This window comes from Akebia trifoliata, chromosome 3, assembly GCF_017979445.1.
Source record: "Akebia trifoliata isolate Shusen 1 chromosome 3, ASM1797944v1, whole genome shotgun sequence".
NCBI lineage: Eukaryota > Viridiplantae > Streptophyta > Magnoliopsida > Ranunculales > Lardizabalaceae > Akebia > Akebia trifoliata.
This window is the reverse complement of record NC_141377.1, coordinates 34,271,371-34,288,950: the sequence shown is the minus strand read 5'-3', so window position 1 is coordinate 34,288,950 and position 17,580 is coordinate 34,271,371. Positions and strand designations below refer to the sequence as shown.

General features: G+C 32.9%; 1 protein-coding gene across 1 annotated transcript; it reads left to right on the top strand.

Annotated features, from left to right (window-relative positions):
- The first annotated feature begins 5,024 nt into the window (after positions 1-5,024).
- On the top strand, positions 5,025-9,868 carry LOC147406535 (putative 12-oxophytodienoate reductase 11). The gene is made up of 5 exons (XM_086434609.1): positions 5,025-5,262; positions 6,714-6,854; positions 6,963-7,093; positions 7,874-8,050; positions 8,945-9,868. Exons 1-5 carry the CDS (start codon positions 5,174-5,176, stop codon positions 9,547-9,549), a joined length of 1,143 nt encoding a protein of 380 aa, XP_086290735.1. The 5' UTR covers positions 5,025-5,173; the 3' UTR covers positions 9,550-9,868.
- Positions 9,869-17,580: the final 7,712 nt, after the last annotated feature.

Here is a 17,580-nt window from a genome sequence, read left to right as displayed (position 1 = left end):
TTTTTTCAAGAAGATTTACTTAATGTGAGAAGTTTTTTTTTTTTTAAATAACCCCTAAAATCAACCTTTGATTCAATAGTTGAGATTATCCTTTTACAATAGTAAAGATGAATGATTTTAATGGATCATGTCAATAATTTAAAATTTTGAATTATTGATGACAACGTTTTGAGTTTGACATTTTATAAGAATGGAAAGCATGGTTTTAAAACTTAATTTCGTATCTCATCTTGTCTATGCCTAATATCAAATCATCTCAGACGAGTTTTTCGATATATTAGACATATTTTATCTAAAATTTTCAAAAATAAAAGTGAGGTATTAAATCTCATTTTAATAGTTAACTTGTGCGTTTATCTCGTTCATACCTGATATCGAGACAATTTGAATAATATGTCTTAGTGTCAAACGAGTTTTGAAATCATGATAGAAAAACATTAAAAAAGAAATATTTTAATATTTGAGTTGTTTAGATCCTAACCCAAAAGTTGTTGTGCATATTGGACTATTAAGTATTTTTATTTTAATCAATTTCAAGTTTTATCTATTTTCACCATAAATTTATTTTTTATGAAAATATTTGCAATTTCATGTTTTTTATTACTTTCTGAACTTCAAGCAAAAGATCATCTTTTAAACAAAATTACAAGGCCAAAATAATAAATTGAAAATAAGGGTATAAAATATATTTAGCCAAATAGATACTTTTAAGAAATCATTTGTATGAATTTGAAATGAAAAAAATAATTTTTTTGATCTATGAAATAAATATTTTAAAAGGATATATGGTACATTTTTATTTATTTTTAAACATTTTAAAAATGTGATTCGACCAATAATTTCAGCAAAATAAATCGTCATTTTGGTAAAATACCCATTGATTTATTTGTCTATTTTATAATAGTGCTTTGGTTATCATTAGTCAACCTTAGAAATCAAAAAATAATTTGATTAGTGATTTTCTGGATATTAAACTCAAAATCTTAATATTAAAAAAAAAAATCGTTTACAGTTCATATGGACAGATTTTTTCTAAGAATTCCCTAGAAAAATACATCTTTATAAAATTTGTATGGATTTTATTAAAACATGTGTCTTTTACGACCAACTCATCTATATGTTTGATACTCTCTTAGACTCATGAGATTAGAAATTTTTTCATTTTTATTTATTTTTATTCATAATTTTAAGTTCATGATGAGGAAGTTAAAATCTAGAGTCGTAATAAACCTACCTCCTCACACACACGACTGACATGACAAAGACATGTAACTATAGATCTCTTTCTTCAAGATACACAAGAAAAAAGATCTACAATTCTATGCCTTTGCCATGTCATAAACTACGTATGTGTTGGTGTCTCGTTTCATCATTAGTCTAAAATTTATTGGGAAGAAATTATTCATTCATCAAATAATTAATAAGTTATTTACATATATATATATATATATATTTGGCCCACCTAACCTTATGGGTGGGCTTTTCGATGGCTCTCAAAAGTACAATTTAGAATTTTTATTTATTTATTTATTTTTCTAATATGGGTGGTGTACTTTGTCGGTCATTCTTGTTAAAACGGACTTTTTCATCGTGAAGTTGTTGGCCGCCCACTTACAGCTGCCTTTTGAATGACATTTGCCATTTGACGTTATATTTTATTAAGAGAGATTTTATTATAAAAACTCCCCAAGTTTATCAAGTTTGTTAGCAGCACAACCCTTACTTTATGAATCATACTAGCACGACTAATTTAGTAAGATTTCAAATCTTACTAAGATCATTGAGCCCACATGGACAATCAAATTAGCAATCCAACAACACAGACTTCTAGATTGCATGTAAAATCTCATCTTCCACAGAAAAAATTAAAAGTAAAAAAACTTTTTGATCTTGATAATCGATGTTGAAAATGAATGGATATCGAACTCTCAGATTTAAAATTAAAATTCGTGAGTGATTTTTTATTTATTTTTAAAGTCCTTAGAATTTTATCCTTTATAATCTTGTACGCCAGATCATGTTTTTGAAAGCCACAAATTAATGTAGTTAGGATCCTCTCTAGGTATGTTGAGTAATAAATTAATTGTAAAAAATTAAAAATTTATGACGTGGATCCCGTTCCAGGGTTTGCTCGATAACGAAGTTGATAAACTAAGGTTTGATGGGTAACGAACTTCATAAAACAAGGTTCACTTGGAGTTGTCAGAATTCTAAGGAAGTTTTTATAATAAAAGTACAACAGTTAGGTTTGTCGGGTAAATCTCTCTTTTATTAAAATATTTCTTTGGCCCCTTCTTTTTGCAACCACCTTTATGCTCACAGCACTCATTTTCTTCTATACATCCCACCCCATAATGTGCTTTAGGTGGGTGATGTGAGCACAAATGATGGGTGCAAGTAGCCTATCACTATCTATTTTCATAAACTTTACATAATTGAAAGAATACATTTTTCACACTATTTATTTGTGAGTGTTGATTTTTGAAGTCAATTTGACTGGGGGACTCAAAACTCACGGATGTGGCATGAGCAAATAATGATAAATTCTATCGTTCGGAAGACACAATTGACTTGTCATCTGCAGTTATGTATCTTGAGCGAAAGAATTTACGGTTCTTTGCACATGACACATCAATGAGTTTTTGAGTTCGACTACGAAGTTGAGTTCAAAAATCATTAGTCTTTATTTTTATAACCCATCAATCATAACAAAAAATATGATTTGAAATAAAATGAAGATAAAAAATGAAAAGATGGAGTAGCTTTGACAATATAATCCAAAATTACTACTAAAAGATCTCAATCAAACAAGCAATGATTAACCTATCAAATGTAGTTTTTTTTTTTTTTTTTTTAAATTTTTTATATAGAGGGAAGAGGAGATGAAATCACTTCACCGAGTTAAAAGAGATTCAATCATTGAGTTTATAGGGTCCTCGACATTTGGTCCCACTAAAATATTATGTTAATTTTCTTTAATATCTTTGGTATATCTACATAACTTGTACCATCATTGGTAAATCAAACCGCCACCATATATGCCTTTAGATACAACCTAGCTTTTCTATCATAGGGAGGATAATGTATTCATGAGAAGATATATCTTCTAATACTAATAATAATATTTTATTAGGTATATTATATATTATTGTTAAATATTTTTCGAGGACCTTTATATCATGAAATTAACGTGATTGTTATATATTTTTATATTAATGAATATTAATAAAATTTATATAAGATGACTTTTCATTTGTGCATATATTTTTCCAATAAGTAATACCATATATACTGGGCGGAGCTCTGGATTTCAACTGAGCATTGTGGGCTATCTCAAAATCAATTTGGAAAGTTAGGACTGGCACCATCTGTGAGAACAAATCAGTAAACCATGTAATACCACGATTAACAATCAAGACTTCAATCAAAGATTGGGGGCTATGTCAAAATGGATTTAGAAGGTTAGGTTTTCAAATCTCATTTCTCTGAGGAGATAAAACAAAGTTAGCTGGAAAGATCTCATAATGGCAAATCTGATGGACAATCATGATTGGTTGGATTCTTAGATGTAATTTACATCCAAAGTTTTATTGATGGGATAAGTAGGTTTATTGTAGGAAGTAGTGGTATACTCCAAAAGATTAACAGTTATCTCAAATTGGCGAAGGGAACCAAAATTGTATGATAGCTTTGGTTCAGACGTTAAGAGGTAATGTGTGCAAGAAGGGTACTATGCGACGGTATTGTGAACACATGTTGAAGGGGGTACCGTGAACAAGTGTATAGGAAGGCTTGTGAAGAGGCGAGAAGGGTGCTTATGCATGTATGGTTGAAAGGGTACTGCGTAAAATAATTGGTACGGGGGGTATTGTATGTTGTTGCGGCAAATTTGATGTAGCCATTCAGGAACAGGTGCATTTAAAGAGGTGATATGCTATTATAGCCAAGTTCATGTAGTAGGCCACAATATTTCCAAGTTCACTCTGATATGAACATGTTTAGGTGAGTAAGATGTTGATGTGGAAAAGTCTATTGTTCAAGATTTGGATTGAGTAATCTAATTGTATTGTACCAATTAGTGACTTTGAGGGACTTTATTCATGCCCATGATAAGGGTTCCATGTGAGTCAATTTGTACTACAGTCTATCAAACAAAAAATTAACATGGGAGATAATTCCATGTCAAACTTGACCAAGCCAAGTGAGTTATCCCGTGATTCAAGAACTCGGTTAAGTTAACTTAATTTATTTATTCGTCAAATACTCCACTTTTGATCTATCAATTCAAACGATATAAACAAAAGTTCAATTAAAACTGGTCTGTGAAGTAAAATTGTTAATTTATATATTGGGGTTCAATCCAAGTATAAGTAGTCAAGGACTTGGACTCAGCTGTTACCTAAGATTTTTGTATGAGATCTTGATCGGGATTAAGATTGAGATCACTAGGTGAATGTATCCACAATTTGGAATTGTCCATGGGAACGATCAAGAATCAATATGGCCACTATTACTCATGGAGTAAGTAGATTTTACGATAACAACTAGCGGTGTACTCCACAAGATTAATGAACACAATTGAATTAGCATAAGAAATGATCTTAGATAGAATTAGATGAAATTTATAAAATTATTTTAACAAATTTTTGTGTATGTGTGTGTGTGTGTGTGTGGTTAAAACCAACTTGTTTTTAGAGAACTTTTATTGATACACCAACCTTATTTTGTCACACATCAATTAATAAGATCAAATATGATGTTCAGACTGGAGTGTAAAAAATTATTCTATTTCTTAATAGTTACACCCATATCTATTTCTCCAGAGAAAATCTAAGGAGGTGAGGGAAGTTGTTCAAACTCGAAATAGACATGTTTCGTAATTTTTTAATTGGTGTGTTACAAAAATAACTGGCGTGGCAGTATAAGTTCTTTAGATGACGACAACGATGACGATTACTTCAGAATTCTGAATCCTTTAAAGAACCAAAAATGCTCTTTTTTATTTTTGTTTCTGAAAACGATTTCTACCAGCCATTTTAATTTTTACCTACGCGAGGGCCCTCAAACCATGGATTCCTCGCTCTCCATCCCTATAAATTGTTCATGAAGACCACATTTAAGAAAATCAAAGCGAACTAGAGAAGAGATTAGAGAATCGAAGAGAAGAACAGAAATGGAGGTAAAATCAGGGAATCTAGTGAGCAGTAACGCAACTCCTCTCTTGACTCCATACAAGATGGGAAAATTCGATCTTTCTCACAGGTCTGTAAGATTTAACCTTTTCTTTTCTTGCAAGAAAATATGAAATTCGATTTTCTTCAAGTTTAGTATCATTTGACATTTGCCCATACTTTTGTTTGATCTAAGCAAGTTTTGATTATCATCTATTTAGGTTTTTTTGACTATGTTCTGTAATGATTTGTAATGAAGTTGCCCTAAATTTTGAGCTAATTGATTCGTGGATGTTTGTCCCTCTCTTTGGTGGATCATCCCACCAAAAAACAGCCTTTTTGATGAATTATAGCAGTTTGATTTGAGCGTCATCGTCCTAAATGAATTTTCGAATTAATGGGCAGACATCACCAATTGAGCTGATTCTTAGTGTGTGAGTTCAAATTATTTGTGGGTTTTTGTTCATTGATGGGGTTACTGAGATGGGCAACGTTATTATGCAATTTTTCGAACTAGAGGATCATTCTTCATTGATAGTATGAACACCATAACTTGCTAATTTGGTAACGTTTGTGGGTGTTTTTTCCAGAAAACTAGCTATCCAGGCTGCTTAGAACACCTGACTAATCCTCAGGGCACGTGCAGTTCTCTCCCACCACACTCACCACGTAATTTCGGGGATAAATCCCCAAAGGTGGTCCCTAGATGGTGATTCGAACTCGAGACCTCAGCTTCCTGAGGCATGATCTTGGGCTCTTGGCCATCTCACCAACGGGTTAAAGTTTGTGGGTGTTGATACTACAAATCCGGGTTCGAGACCCATTTCCACAATCTAGCCAAAGGAGGTATATTTGGTGTGTCACTTGGAGGTGGGTTAATCCTCTCTCTCAAAAATGGGCTTAAAATGGTGGAAATATGAAAATTTTGGAGGCACTGGCTTGCTAAGTTGGTAAAGTTTGTGAAATTTAATACCTGAGTCTTTAAAGACAATATGACAATGTTTTGAATGATGGGGGCAGGTTTGAAGGAGAAATGATAATCAGGAGTTGTTAAAGAGGCTAGGATTAAGAAAATATTTCTGAAGCATTGAACTCTTGAAACCGGAGCTATATAAATCTTGCAGCATCTCTGATGGAGCCTAGCTGATCTGTTTTCCAAGTAAATATAGGCTACTTATTTAAATCGAAAAGTGTTTCATCCTACAAAGGCAGTATGTGGTATAGCTTTCTCACAAGCTAGAACTGAATTAGTCCCTAGCAGTAACCTTGTATTGATTATCATTCATTATTACAAAGTGGTATTGTTCTATTTGACTCTCATTTCAAACTTAGAGCTACTTTTTTTATTTAAGCTTATTTGATATTTTTTTTCCACTTCCGTTGGTGTGAAAGCTATAAAGAAATAAAATTGGCGTCAACAATCAAGCATCTTATTGGCCAACTACCAATTCCGCTGTTAAATACATTTGTTTGATCAACCTTTGTTGACACTCTGACATGAAAAAAAAAAAAAAAACTTTATTTGTTTTTTGTATTTTGTAGGGTAGTTTTGGCACCACTGACTAGACAAAGATCTTACAAGAATGTGCCACAACCACATGCTATATTATATTACTCTCAACGAACCACCAAAGGAGGTCTCCTCATAACTGAAGCCACAGGGGTTTCTGACACTGCTCAAGGGTAAAAGTTGCTATAGCAAAATTTTTAACTTTTTTCCCTTTACAAAAGAAATATGTATTCGTAATTTCAATAATGTCTTTGTATCTCTTCTTTTATTCTCATTTGTAGGTACCCTGAGACACCTGGTATTTGGACTAAAGAGCACGTGGAAGCATGGAAACCTATTGTGGATGCTGTTCATGCAAAGGGTGGTGTATTCTTTTGCCAGATTTGGCATGTTGGACGGGTATCCAATTATGGTATGTTTGAAACTTATTATTTTCTTTTACTTAATTATAATAGTAATAATGACATCATTATCTATGTGCCCTTTGAATTGACCAAAAAACCCCACAATGTCTGAATTGATATACCAAACCTTTTAACAGAATACACGTTTTTCATCCATTTTTTTTTCCCAATGATTTATTAGTTCTCCAAAAAGAAAAGAAGATAGAAGTACTAAGATGGATGAAACTGGATATGTACAAGTCTGATTAAAACTCCGTAAGAAATCTCCCCTAAAAAAATTAAGTTCTCCATCCATTCTTCTTCGATTAGTTCCCTCAAAGTGAAAGAGATAAAATCCAATATTCTAAGAAGGAAATTGGTTGTAGGTGCCATGCATGTCAATAATTTTTTCAATTGATTAAAGTTGTAACAAGATAGTCACATGATGAAAGAAGTGAGGGAAATATGATTTTCACTTTTTCTGTCATCATCAATGATCAGTATTCAAGGGTCTGTGAATACTGTTACCTTCATTTGCAACATGTACAACCCTTGCTTCAAGTATAAACAATTTCTAATGGACATCGTCAACAAGAAGAAAAGAATTTTAGCATATAGACCTATCTAATGAAATCATAATTTATTCCCTTAAAAGCTTTCTAAAATCTACTATGTACATTGCTTTTGGATGTCGGAAACAATGAGAATCTGTTTATATTCTGTGCACTAGCTTAACATGTTGCTTGTTTTTTTAAGTAATTATTATTTCTTTGACCCTCCATAGCATCTTACCTAATTTATCTCTACAGGTTTTCAACCAAATGGGCAAGCTCCAATCTCTTCTACGGACAAGTCAATGATGCCCCAACATCGAGCCAATGGCATTGATGTAGCAGAGTTCTCACCTCCTCGTCGTTTAGGGATTGATGAAATCCCCCAAATTGTGAACGATTTTAGAATCGCTGCAAGGAATGCTATAGAAGCTGGTAAATCTTTGTAATTTTTTGACTTAAAAAAAAATGTTCTTGAAGGTTAAGAATGATGACTGGACCTATTAAGAGGGAGTTTTTAATTGAAAAAAAAAAATATACAGTAAGATTTCATGGAGGAAAAAAGAGAAATTTCTTTGGAATATTCTGCTATCATTTATTTAAGTGAAGTAAACATTAGACTATATATAGAAATGGAAACTGAACATGTTGGTCTTCTATCTTTGAATAGAGAAATGAATTTCCATGCCTTTCTTAGGATTCTTATTAGTTTGCTAATAAAAAATTTATTTATTTTGTGTAATCTGTTATACATCTTTTATGGCCTTCTTCAAAATTTCATCTAATTCATGAGTCTGAAATGTAAATTTCATAAATATAATGGTTTCATGTGTTCTTTATTTCTGAAAGGCAAGCCAATGAATTACACAAATAGAAATTGTATAATTGTCCAATTTATGAACTTGGGCTATTGGTTGTACAAAATGTACTCCCATTAATTCAATATGAATCCTTGACATACTAAAATGGCTGCCATTATTAATATTAAACCAATAGTGAATCATAGAAACTAAATCTTGGAATCAATAATTGGGCCAAAGAAATAATTTGAACTTAATGAATATATCCAGATTGACTCATAGGTGGTTCATGTGTATGATATGTGGCTAAGTGCACAAAGGGTCAAAAACCCTTAAAAGGACAGACTTCAGGGTGTTAAAATTGGATTGTTAGTTCTTTTTGAGGATCTAGAAAATATCATCCCTAGATACGAGTCTGTGCTCTGACTCATATAGTGTTGCATATATATTATTATTATTATTATTATTTTTCTAGATAACATGGAAATTAAATGGTTGGTTAATCCAGCTTGATTCATCTCATATGCAGGTTTTGATGGAATTGAGATCCACGGGGCTCATGGATACCTTCTTGACCAGTTCATGAAAGATCAAGTCAACGATCGAACAGATAAATATGGTGGAACTCTAGAAAATCGTTGTCGGTTCCCTTTAGAAGTTGTAGAAGCCATTGTAGATGAGATTGGAGCTGATAGAGTAGGGATAAGGCTCTCTCCCTTTGCTGACTATATGGAGTCAGGGGATTCGAACCCGGAAGCACTTGGTCTATACATGGCTGAATCCCTAAACAAATATGGGATTCTCTACTGTCACATGGTCGAGCCTAGGATGAAAACGGCCGGAGAGGTTTTGAAAACTCCTCACAGTCTTCTACCAATGAGAAAGGCTTTCAAGGGGACTTTTATGGTTGCTGGGGGTTATAACAGAGAAGATGGTAACAAAGCTATAGCTGATAATCATGCAGATCTTGTTGCATATGGTAGGTGGTTCTTAGCTAACCCTGACTTGCCGAGGAGGTTTGAACTTGATGCTCCACTTAACAAGTACAACAGAAATACTTTCTACACCCTTGATCCCATTATAGGTTACGTTGATTACCCATTTCTTGAATCTGATTCTCAAAATTCCAATTGAAAATGCAAGAGAAGGGAAGCATGAGTTGTGATTTATCTTGAATTATTGTTATTGTTGTATGAAGTGAGCTTTGTTATAGTACAAGAAGTGGCAGCAAACAGGCAGAGGGGATGATTTAGTGGAGTTCAAATGAATAAGCACCATAAGTCAATTGGTAGTCAAAGTAAAATTGGGGAAGAATATAAGTTATGGTGTAATTTGTTATTTCAAGATGGCTTGTATGTGCTCCTTTAATGAATTAGTTATTATAATTATAATTATTTTTGTAATTTCAAGAAGTGAACGAATACTTGGCATATCTACATATTTCTGTTTTTTTTGTTGTTGTTGCTTTTCGAGAGCTTCTATTGGCACACCAATGCTCACTTATAGCACACCAATCTACATATAAATAAGGGATTTTTCCCAAAACATGTGTAATTTATTTGATTTGGTACGCTGTTCATTTTAATTTCCAAAGCATGCATTTCGATTGAATTCGTCATTTTTATAATCAATGAATTCGCTGGTATATCTACGAAGTTGATATTAAAAGTGATGTACTCCTGAGTTTGTAGCTTATAAAAATGGCAAATGCATGTTTTGAGAATTAAAATGATCAGTATACCAAACTCGGAGTTTCATCATATTCATCCTATGTGACCTGTAAGTAGTCATTCTCTTTCAACAATTAGACCATAGATAAACAACAATTTCAATTTATTTAAATTGAAAATGGTGCTATACATCTTTACTATAATGAGAGAAGGCAAGTGGAGGAAGTGGTTCAAACACCAAAATTTGGGTGATCATAAATACCCTTATTTTTTATATTTAAATTAAATGATCAGGGTCATTTTTAGTATAAAAAAATCCAACAAGCTCATAACATTATAATCACGTCGTTTAATTTTTAAAATTATAATAATATCCCTTTTTATTATGTAATCTTCAAAATTACAATAATATATATATATGGGTCCGTTCAGCACCCTAAGCTTTACCACACATTTTAACAAACGTGTTTTGTCTTACATGGGTTAGAAGTTTTGGAATGGGCTGATTTTTGGTGAGGATGATCTCTATGGTGAGGAGATCATCCTCACCAAAAATCAGCTCATTCCAAAACTTCTAACCCCATCAAAAATGATTTACAAAAAATGGACGGTCCACGATTTTTCAACGTGTAAACATGGGGCTAAACATTTCAGAATGGGCTGATTTTTGGGGAGGATGATCTTCTAATCATAGAGATCATCCTCACCAAAAATCAGCCTATTCCAAAACTTCTAACCCATGTAGGACAAAAAACGTTTGTTAAAGTGTGTGGTAATACTTAGGGTGTTGAACATTTCCCTATATATATATAAGGTCAGGTTCAAGGGCCGTATGAGAAAACATATGTAAAAACTTTCGTTTTTAATAAAATTTTAAAATATAGGTTATAAATTTTGGATTGAGCTGATTTTTTGTGAGGATGATATCTATGATGGGAAGATCATCCAAAAAAAATCAGCCCAATCTGAAACTTCTAACCCCATTAAAAGTGATTTAGAATGTGGACCGTTGATTTTTTACTAATTTTTATCACTAATTTGTAAATCACTTTTGATGGATTTAGAAGTTTCTGATTGAGCTGATTTTTTGTGAGGATGATCTTTTCATTATAGTGACCATCCTTGCAAAAACTCAGCTCAGTCCAAAACCTCCAACTCATATTTTGAAAAACGAAAGTTTTTTCATATATTTTCTCATATGGCCTTGAACCGCCCCCATATATATATATATATATATGGGAAATGTTTAGCAACAAACATTTTGGCAAACATTTTAGCAAAACATTTTTCAAAACATGGGTTACAGGTTTTAGAATGGGCTGATTTTTGGTGAGGAGATCATCATCACCAAAAATCAGCCCATTCCAAAACTTCTAACCCCATCAAAAATGGTTTACAAAAAATGGACGATCCACGATTTTTCAACTTGTAAACTGGGGGCTACAAGTTTTGGAATGGGCTGATTTTTGGTGAAGATGATCTCCTCACCGTTGATATCATCCTCACAAAAAATCAGCCCATTCCAAAACCTCTAACCCATGTTTTAAAAAATGTTTTGCCAAAATGTTTGTCAAAATGTTTGTTGCTGAACGGGAGCCTATATATATATATATATATATAAAAGTTGAAAAATCTGCCCATTCCAAAACTTCTAGCCCCAGTTTAGAAGTTGAAAAATTGTGGACCGTCCATTTTTTGTAAATCATTTTGATGGGGGTTAGAAGTTTTGGAATGGGCTGATTTTTGGTGATGATGATCTCCTCACCGTAGAGATCATCCTCACAAAAAATCAGCCCATTCCAAAATCTCTAACCCATGTTTTGCTAAAATGTTTGTTGCTAAACATTTCCCATATATATATATATATATATATGGGTCCCGTTCAGCAAAAATCAGCTCATTCCAAAACTTCTAACCCAGGTAGGATAAAAAACGTTTGTTAAAGTGTGTGGTAAAACTTAGGGTGCTGAACATTTCCCTCTATATATATATATATATATATATATATATATGTGGGTCGGGTTCAAACGGCAACCATTTCAACACACATTGCGACAACGTGTTTTGTCTTATATGGGCAAAAATATTTGAAATGGGCTGATTTTTTGTGAGGATGATCTCTATGGTGAGGAGATCATCTTTGCCAAAAATCAGCTCATTATGAAATTTCTAGACCATCCAATTTTTGTTGAAAAATTATAGATTGTGTAATTTTTGTAAATCAATTTTGATGGGGTTACAAATTTTGGAATGGGATGATTTTTTTCCAGGATGATCCCCTCATCACAGAGATCATCCTCACAAAAAATCAGTTCATTTTAAACATTTTTGCCCATATAAGACAAACACGTTGTGGCAATGTGTGTCGCAGGAACCCCCACCCTATATATATACTTTAATTTACAAATAAAATCCTTTATATACCTATGCTTCCGAGCTTCTCCACATGCCACCCAGTCCATAAGTAAACAATTAGTAGTTATTACGATAGCTAGGGCCAAGCCGATAGAAAATCAATGTGAACCGGGTGTGACGTGTAAGTCATCGCTTTGACCATTTTTTAATTGACCGTGACAATGGACCAGTAAATATTAAATGGGCACGAAATGTGGTATTTGAAGTTCAATGAACCTAGTCACAACACCGTTATATTAGCAGGGCAGTTTGTTGTCATTTGATATTCAATGCATGTGGTCATCGCCGACACCGTTCAAACTTCAAACCACTTGACTTGTTTAATTAAATTAATTATTTGTGGGTAACTTTCAAAAAAAAACTAATTATTATTTGTGGAGGCGATGGATGATAGATGTCCTCTTTCATTGTAATTTATTTTTTATGTTTTATTAGAGTGATTATGAATGGACGCTGTTGGGTACGCAGCTGACATGGCAAGGGTACAAAATCATAAATCTTTTTCATCCGGTTACACGAGAAAAAGATGTTTGATTCTCTGCCCCTACCACGTGAGTTGCCTATCCAATCATCTATCAAAACTGCTTGCATTTATTATTATTCTTGATCTTAAAATGATAAAAAAGCTGAAGTAACATTAAAATTTACATCGTTTCAATATTGTTGACATGGATGTGTCTATGGAATCATAGACGCTTTTCATGGAAATATGAGTGAGAATTATTGCAATATAATACATGTTTTATTTATTTATTTATTTATTTATTTTACATCTCTGCACTTCTATTAATATTTGAGAGACCTCTTTAGAGACACCACGTGTAATTCAAAGAAAGGGATTCTATCAACAAATTTTTGGACCCATCAAATCTTAGATGGGTTTCCCAAGAAAAGCTGAGTAATATAATTATACTAGGGGGTGTCAACAGGCAAGTTTTGCTTCGACTCTTTTGGAGTCATTTTGTTGGGATTGTAGAATGTATTTCTCATTCATAATCAGATTTCAGAATCCAACTTTGTTTGGTTTGGATTGATAAAATGATTTATTTTTTAATAATTTCAGGAAAAAAAAAAAAAAAACTCTTCAATTCATTTCAAATACCAATTATTTGTTTTTGTTTTTGTGCTAAATGATGGGAACACCGTGTAATAAGGTTTCGATCTTAAGTTCAAGAACAACTTGTGTATTTGAGATATACAACCCTTGACCTTGTTCTTTTCTTATGAGCTAAAGAAAAATGACATAAATGCCTTGACCATCCTTACCATCATCGTTATCATCATTACCATAACCTCATCATTATCTTCTTAAACTAAAAGATATCCAACATAATTAATATTGTTTCATTCGTTAAGATATGCGAAACCACTTTAATGTGATGTAGTCTCTTTATATTGGATATCCAACATAATTAATATTGGATCTATTTTCATTGAATTTCTTTATGGATTACAAGACCATTTTTATATAATTTTTTTTTTTAAAAGGCTCTACATTAGTTGTAATAGGTATTTGATCCATGCTCGACAATTTCTTTTTATTGTAAGATGTAATGATTTTTTATTATTATTATTGGTAGTGACGAAATTTGGTTTATATTGATGGTTAATGATAAATGTGGAGGGATAAAATCGTCTTCTATCCAAATCGTCCGTTCGCACCATCAACATGCATCCCATTGTGAACAGCTTCCTAAGCTCGTGGACGTACACACGTTTGTCGAACCATGTAAAAAATCTTTATCTTCTTTATCTTTCCATGTTCTTTCTATTATTTTATAGATTTAATGGTAAAATCCTGATTGAGGTCGATTTATCATAAAATCGACCTCTACAATTAACGTCGTCCGTGGGAATCGAATAGAAAACCATGAAAAATCACGTAGAGGATCAGATCTTATTCAAGAATGGGGGCTATCTGAAATCGAGCTTGGTAGGATTCCGATCTCGTTTTGCCAAGAAAGATCGAGGTTGATTGGATGGGATTACTTGATCACGAGATTTATGCATGAGTGGTCTTCGATTCAGATGGAGATAATCTTTTTCAAAAATATTTGCGACAACCAACAACTATGCCACTAGGGTGTGTCTATGCTAGGTCGTTCTTCATTGTGTGGTGGTGGGTTCAAACCAACCATGGGGGAAGCCATTAATGGCAATTCTGATTGCAAGGTATGTGTAAAGAAAAAGAGAGAGATCGATTTGATTCGGAATTGATAACTATCGACGACTGCAGGTTAGCATTCAACCCCTCATATGATTTAGGTCAATCGAGGTAACTATTATAAGATTAGGTTCGAGTGCTATCTTATGCATCAAATTTGATGTACATGGAATCATTATTTTTTTAAAAGAGTAAATATAAATAAAAAAAAGGGAATGGGGCGAGGGGGGGGGGGGTTTAAGTTAACTGCTTCACATACAACAACTTTTGATGTGTGTTGAAAGTTATCTTTTGGAAGAGGAAATGGGACAGAGGTGAGTTCTAGAGGGTAATTTGTACAAGAAAGTATGGGAAAATAAAAGAAAAAGAAAAATTCATATAGCTCTCCCCCTCCATGATTGCTTTAAGTTTTTCGTCTCTATATTGTTTTATTTTCAAAGAATTAAGATTGGAAAAATTTGGAAAAAAAGATCGAACCAAATTGTTGTTCTTCGCCGAAGACAAGATAGAGAGAGTTTAGTAAATTTTTTAACTCTCAAATCCTTTTATTGTCGAGTAACCATGACCTTTGAAATGTTTGAAAGCATTGGATGCAATTATGAAGGAAATGTAAGCAACCGGTTATGGAGTATCAAGCCTAACACCCTTCATGGTTGGCAACATGTTAAAGGCTTTCATAGGCCATTTGGGATTTTTCTAGGGGGAGCATTAATGAAAAGTCATGGTTCTGCACGGGAGCTATTTGAAACAAAGACTATTAGATTCATTTTCGCATCTGCGTTATTAAGTAAAGAAGAGTTTGTGGAAGGATAAAATCGTCTCCCATCCGGATCGTCCATTCGCACCATCAACATGCATCCCGATGTGAACACATGACATCATTTGAAAAATGACTATTTTATTAAGGAAGAATCCCAATTCCCACCAAATTGCACCGAGTTAACAAAGTCGCTCGAGGGCTTAGTCTCGATTTTACAAATAAGGTTAGTGGACAAACTATAGTGCCGAGCGATTATACTACTCGGGGGCTTAGGTCATGCCCATAATAAGGTGTCACATGACACAATTTATTACCTAAGTTAACTCAGTATAAAAATAAGTTGGGGGCTAATGATTGGGAGCTTTGTTAGCACCTATAAGATAGATCCAATGTGATCCAATTTGTTTTATTTGGTTGCCCCAACAAAAGAAAATTTTGGGAGCTAATTCTATGCCCAACTCAGTTGAGTCTATAGACTCCATTGAGTCAAGTAGCTCAATTTATAATCCATTGTTGTGTGTGTGGGGTAATAGTTCGAGCTCATAATAAGGGTCTCATGTGAACTAATCTATTACTTGAGGTGGCTCGATTTAAAAATAATATTTCTCAAAGGCAGATTTTAATATATAAATCTCCACTTTTGAGAGAGGGCTATGTGGAAGGATAAAATTATCTCCCATCCGGATTGTCCATTTGTACTTTCAACATGCATCCTAATATGAACACGTGACATCATTTGAAGATGACTCTATTTTATTAAAGAAGAATATAAATTTAAGAGAATTCTTTCCTTTTTTATGTAATTATTAATTTGGATAAGGGGTAATATGATCAATTGTAATTTAATTAAGATTATAATTCTTTTTAGGATTTTTTTATTTAAAGGCCTTGGAGCCATTGTAGAGAGGAGGGGGGAAGTGGGAAGAGATCATGTAACCATGGGATTTATAATAAAACGGTTCTCCGAACCCTTGGACGTACGCACATTTATCAAACCACGTAAAATATCATTGTCTTCTTTATCTTTCCATGTTCTTTTTATTATTTTGTAGATTTAATGGTGTAATCGTAATCGATGTCGATTTGTCACAAAATCAACCTCTAAAAGGGCTCATGCGATATGGTTTTATATATTAAGATTGGATCCTATCTAATTAGGAAATAATCCTAATATGGGAGGATTATTTTCATTTGGATAATTATTATATTTTGATAAGGTTGGATTAGACAATTGTAATCTAATTATGATTAAGTTTATTTTTCTAGGTTTACTACTTTTATTTATTTAAAGGATTAAAAGTCATTGTGAAGATGAGTGAACTAAGAAAAGGGGAGATGGAAAATGAGAATGTGAAGAGCTATTATACAATCATGTAATATTAGAAAATAGATTATTGTAAAATGACTCCTACCTCCTAGAGTCCGTGTGTATAGGCACATTTGTCAAGCACGTAAAAATATTTCATATTATCTGTATGATTTTGTATGAGATTTTGATTGAGATCTCAAGGTGAATGTATCTACAATTTAGCATTGTCCATGGGAACGATGGAGAACCAATATGACTACTTTTATTCATGGAGTAAGTAGATTTTACTATAGGAAGTAGAGGTGTAATCCACAAGATTAATGAACACAATTGAATTAGCATAAGAAATGATCTTAGATAGAATTACATGAAATTTATAAAATTATTTTAACAAAAAAAATTCAACTAACCAACTTGTTTTTAGAGAACTTTTATTGATACACCAACCTTTCTTTGTCACACATCAATTAATAAGATCAAATATTATGTTTAGACTGGAGTGTAAAACATGATTCTATTTCTTAATAGTTACACCCATTTCTATTTCTCCGGAGAAAATCTCAGGAGGGAGGTGAGGCATTGTTCAAACTCAAAAGAGACACGTTACGTAATTTTCTAATTGGTGTGTCACAAAAATAATTGACGTGGCAGAATAAATTCTTTAGATGACGACAACGATGACGATTACTTCAGAATTCTGAATCCCTTTCGAGAAACACCTGACTCACCTAATCAAATAGATTATAAGGTAGGTTAAGTGGATTGAAGAAAAAGACTTCTACAATTCTAACAGCCATTTTAACTTTTACGGACAAATCTACGCGTGGGGCTCTCAAACCATGAATTC

Excerpts from the sequence above, each read along its gene's own strand:
- LOC147406535 (XM_086434609.1), top strand. The coding sequence starts at position 5,174 with ATGGAGGTAAAATCAGGGAATCTAGTGAGCAGTAACGCAACTCCTCTC. Across the intron at positions 5,263-6,713 it reads AAATTCGATCTTTCTCACAG|GGTAGTTTTGGCACCACTGA; the intron begins GTCTGTAAGATT and ends TGTATTTTGTAG. Across the intron at positions 6,855-6,962 it reads GTTTCTGACACTGCTCAAGG|GTACCCTGAGACACCTGGTA; the intron begins GTAAAAGTTGCT and ends TCTCATTTGTAG.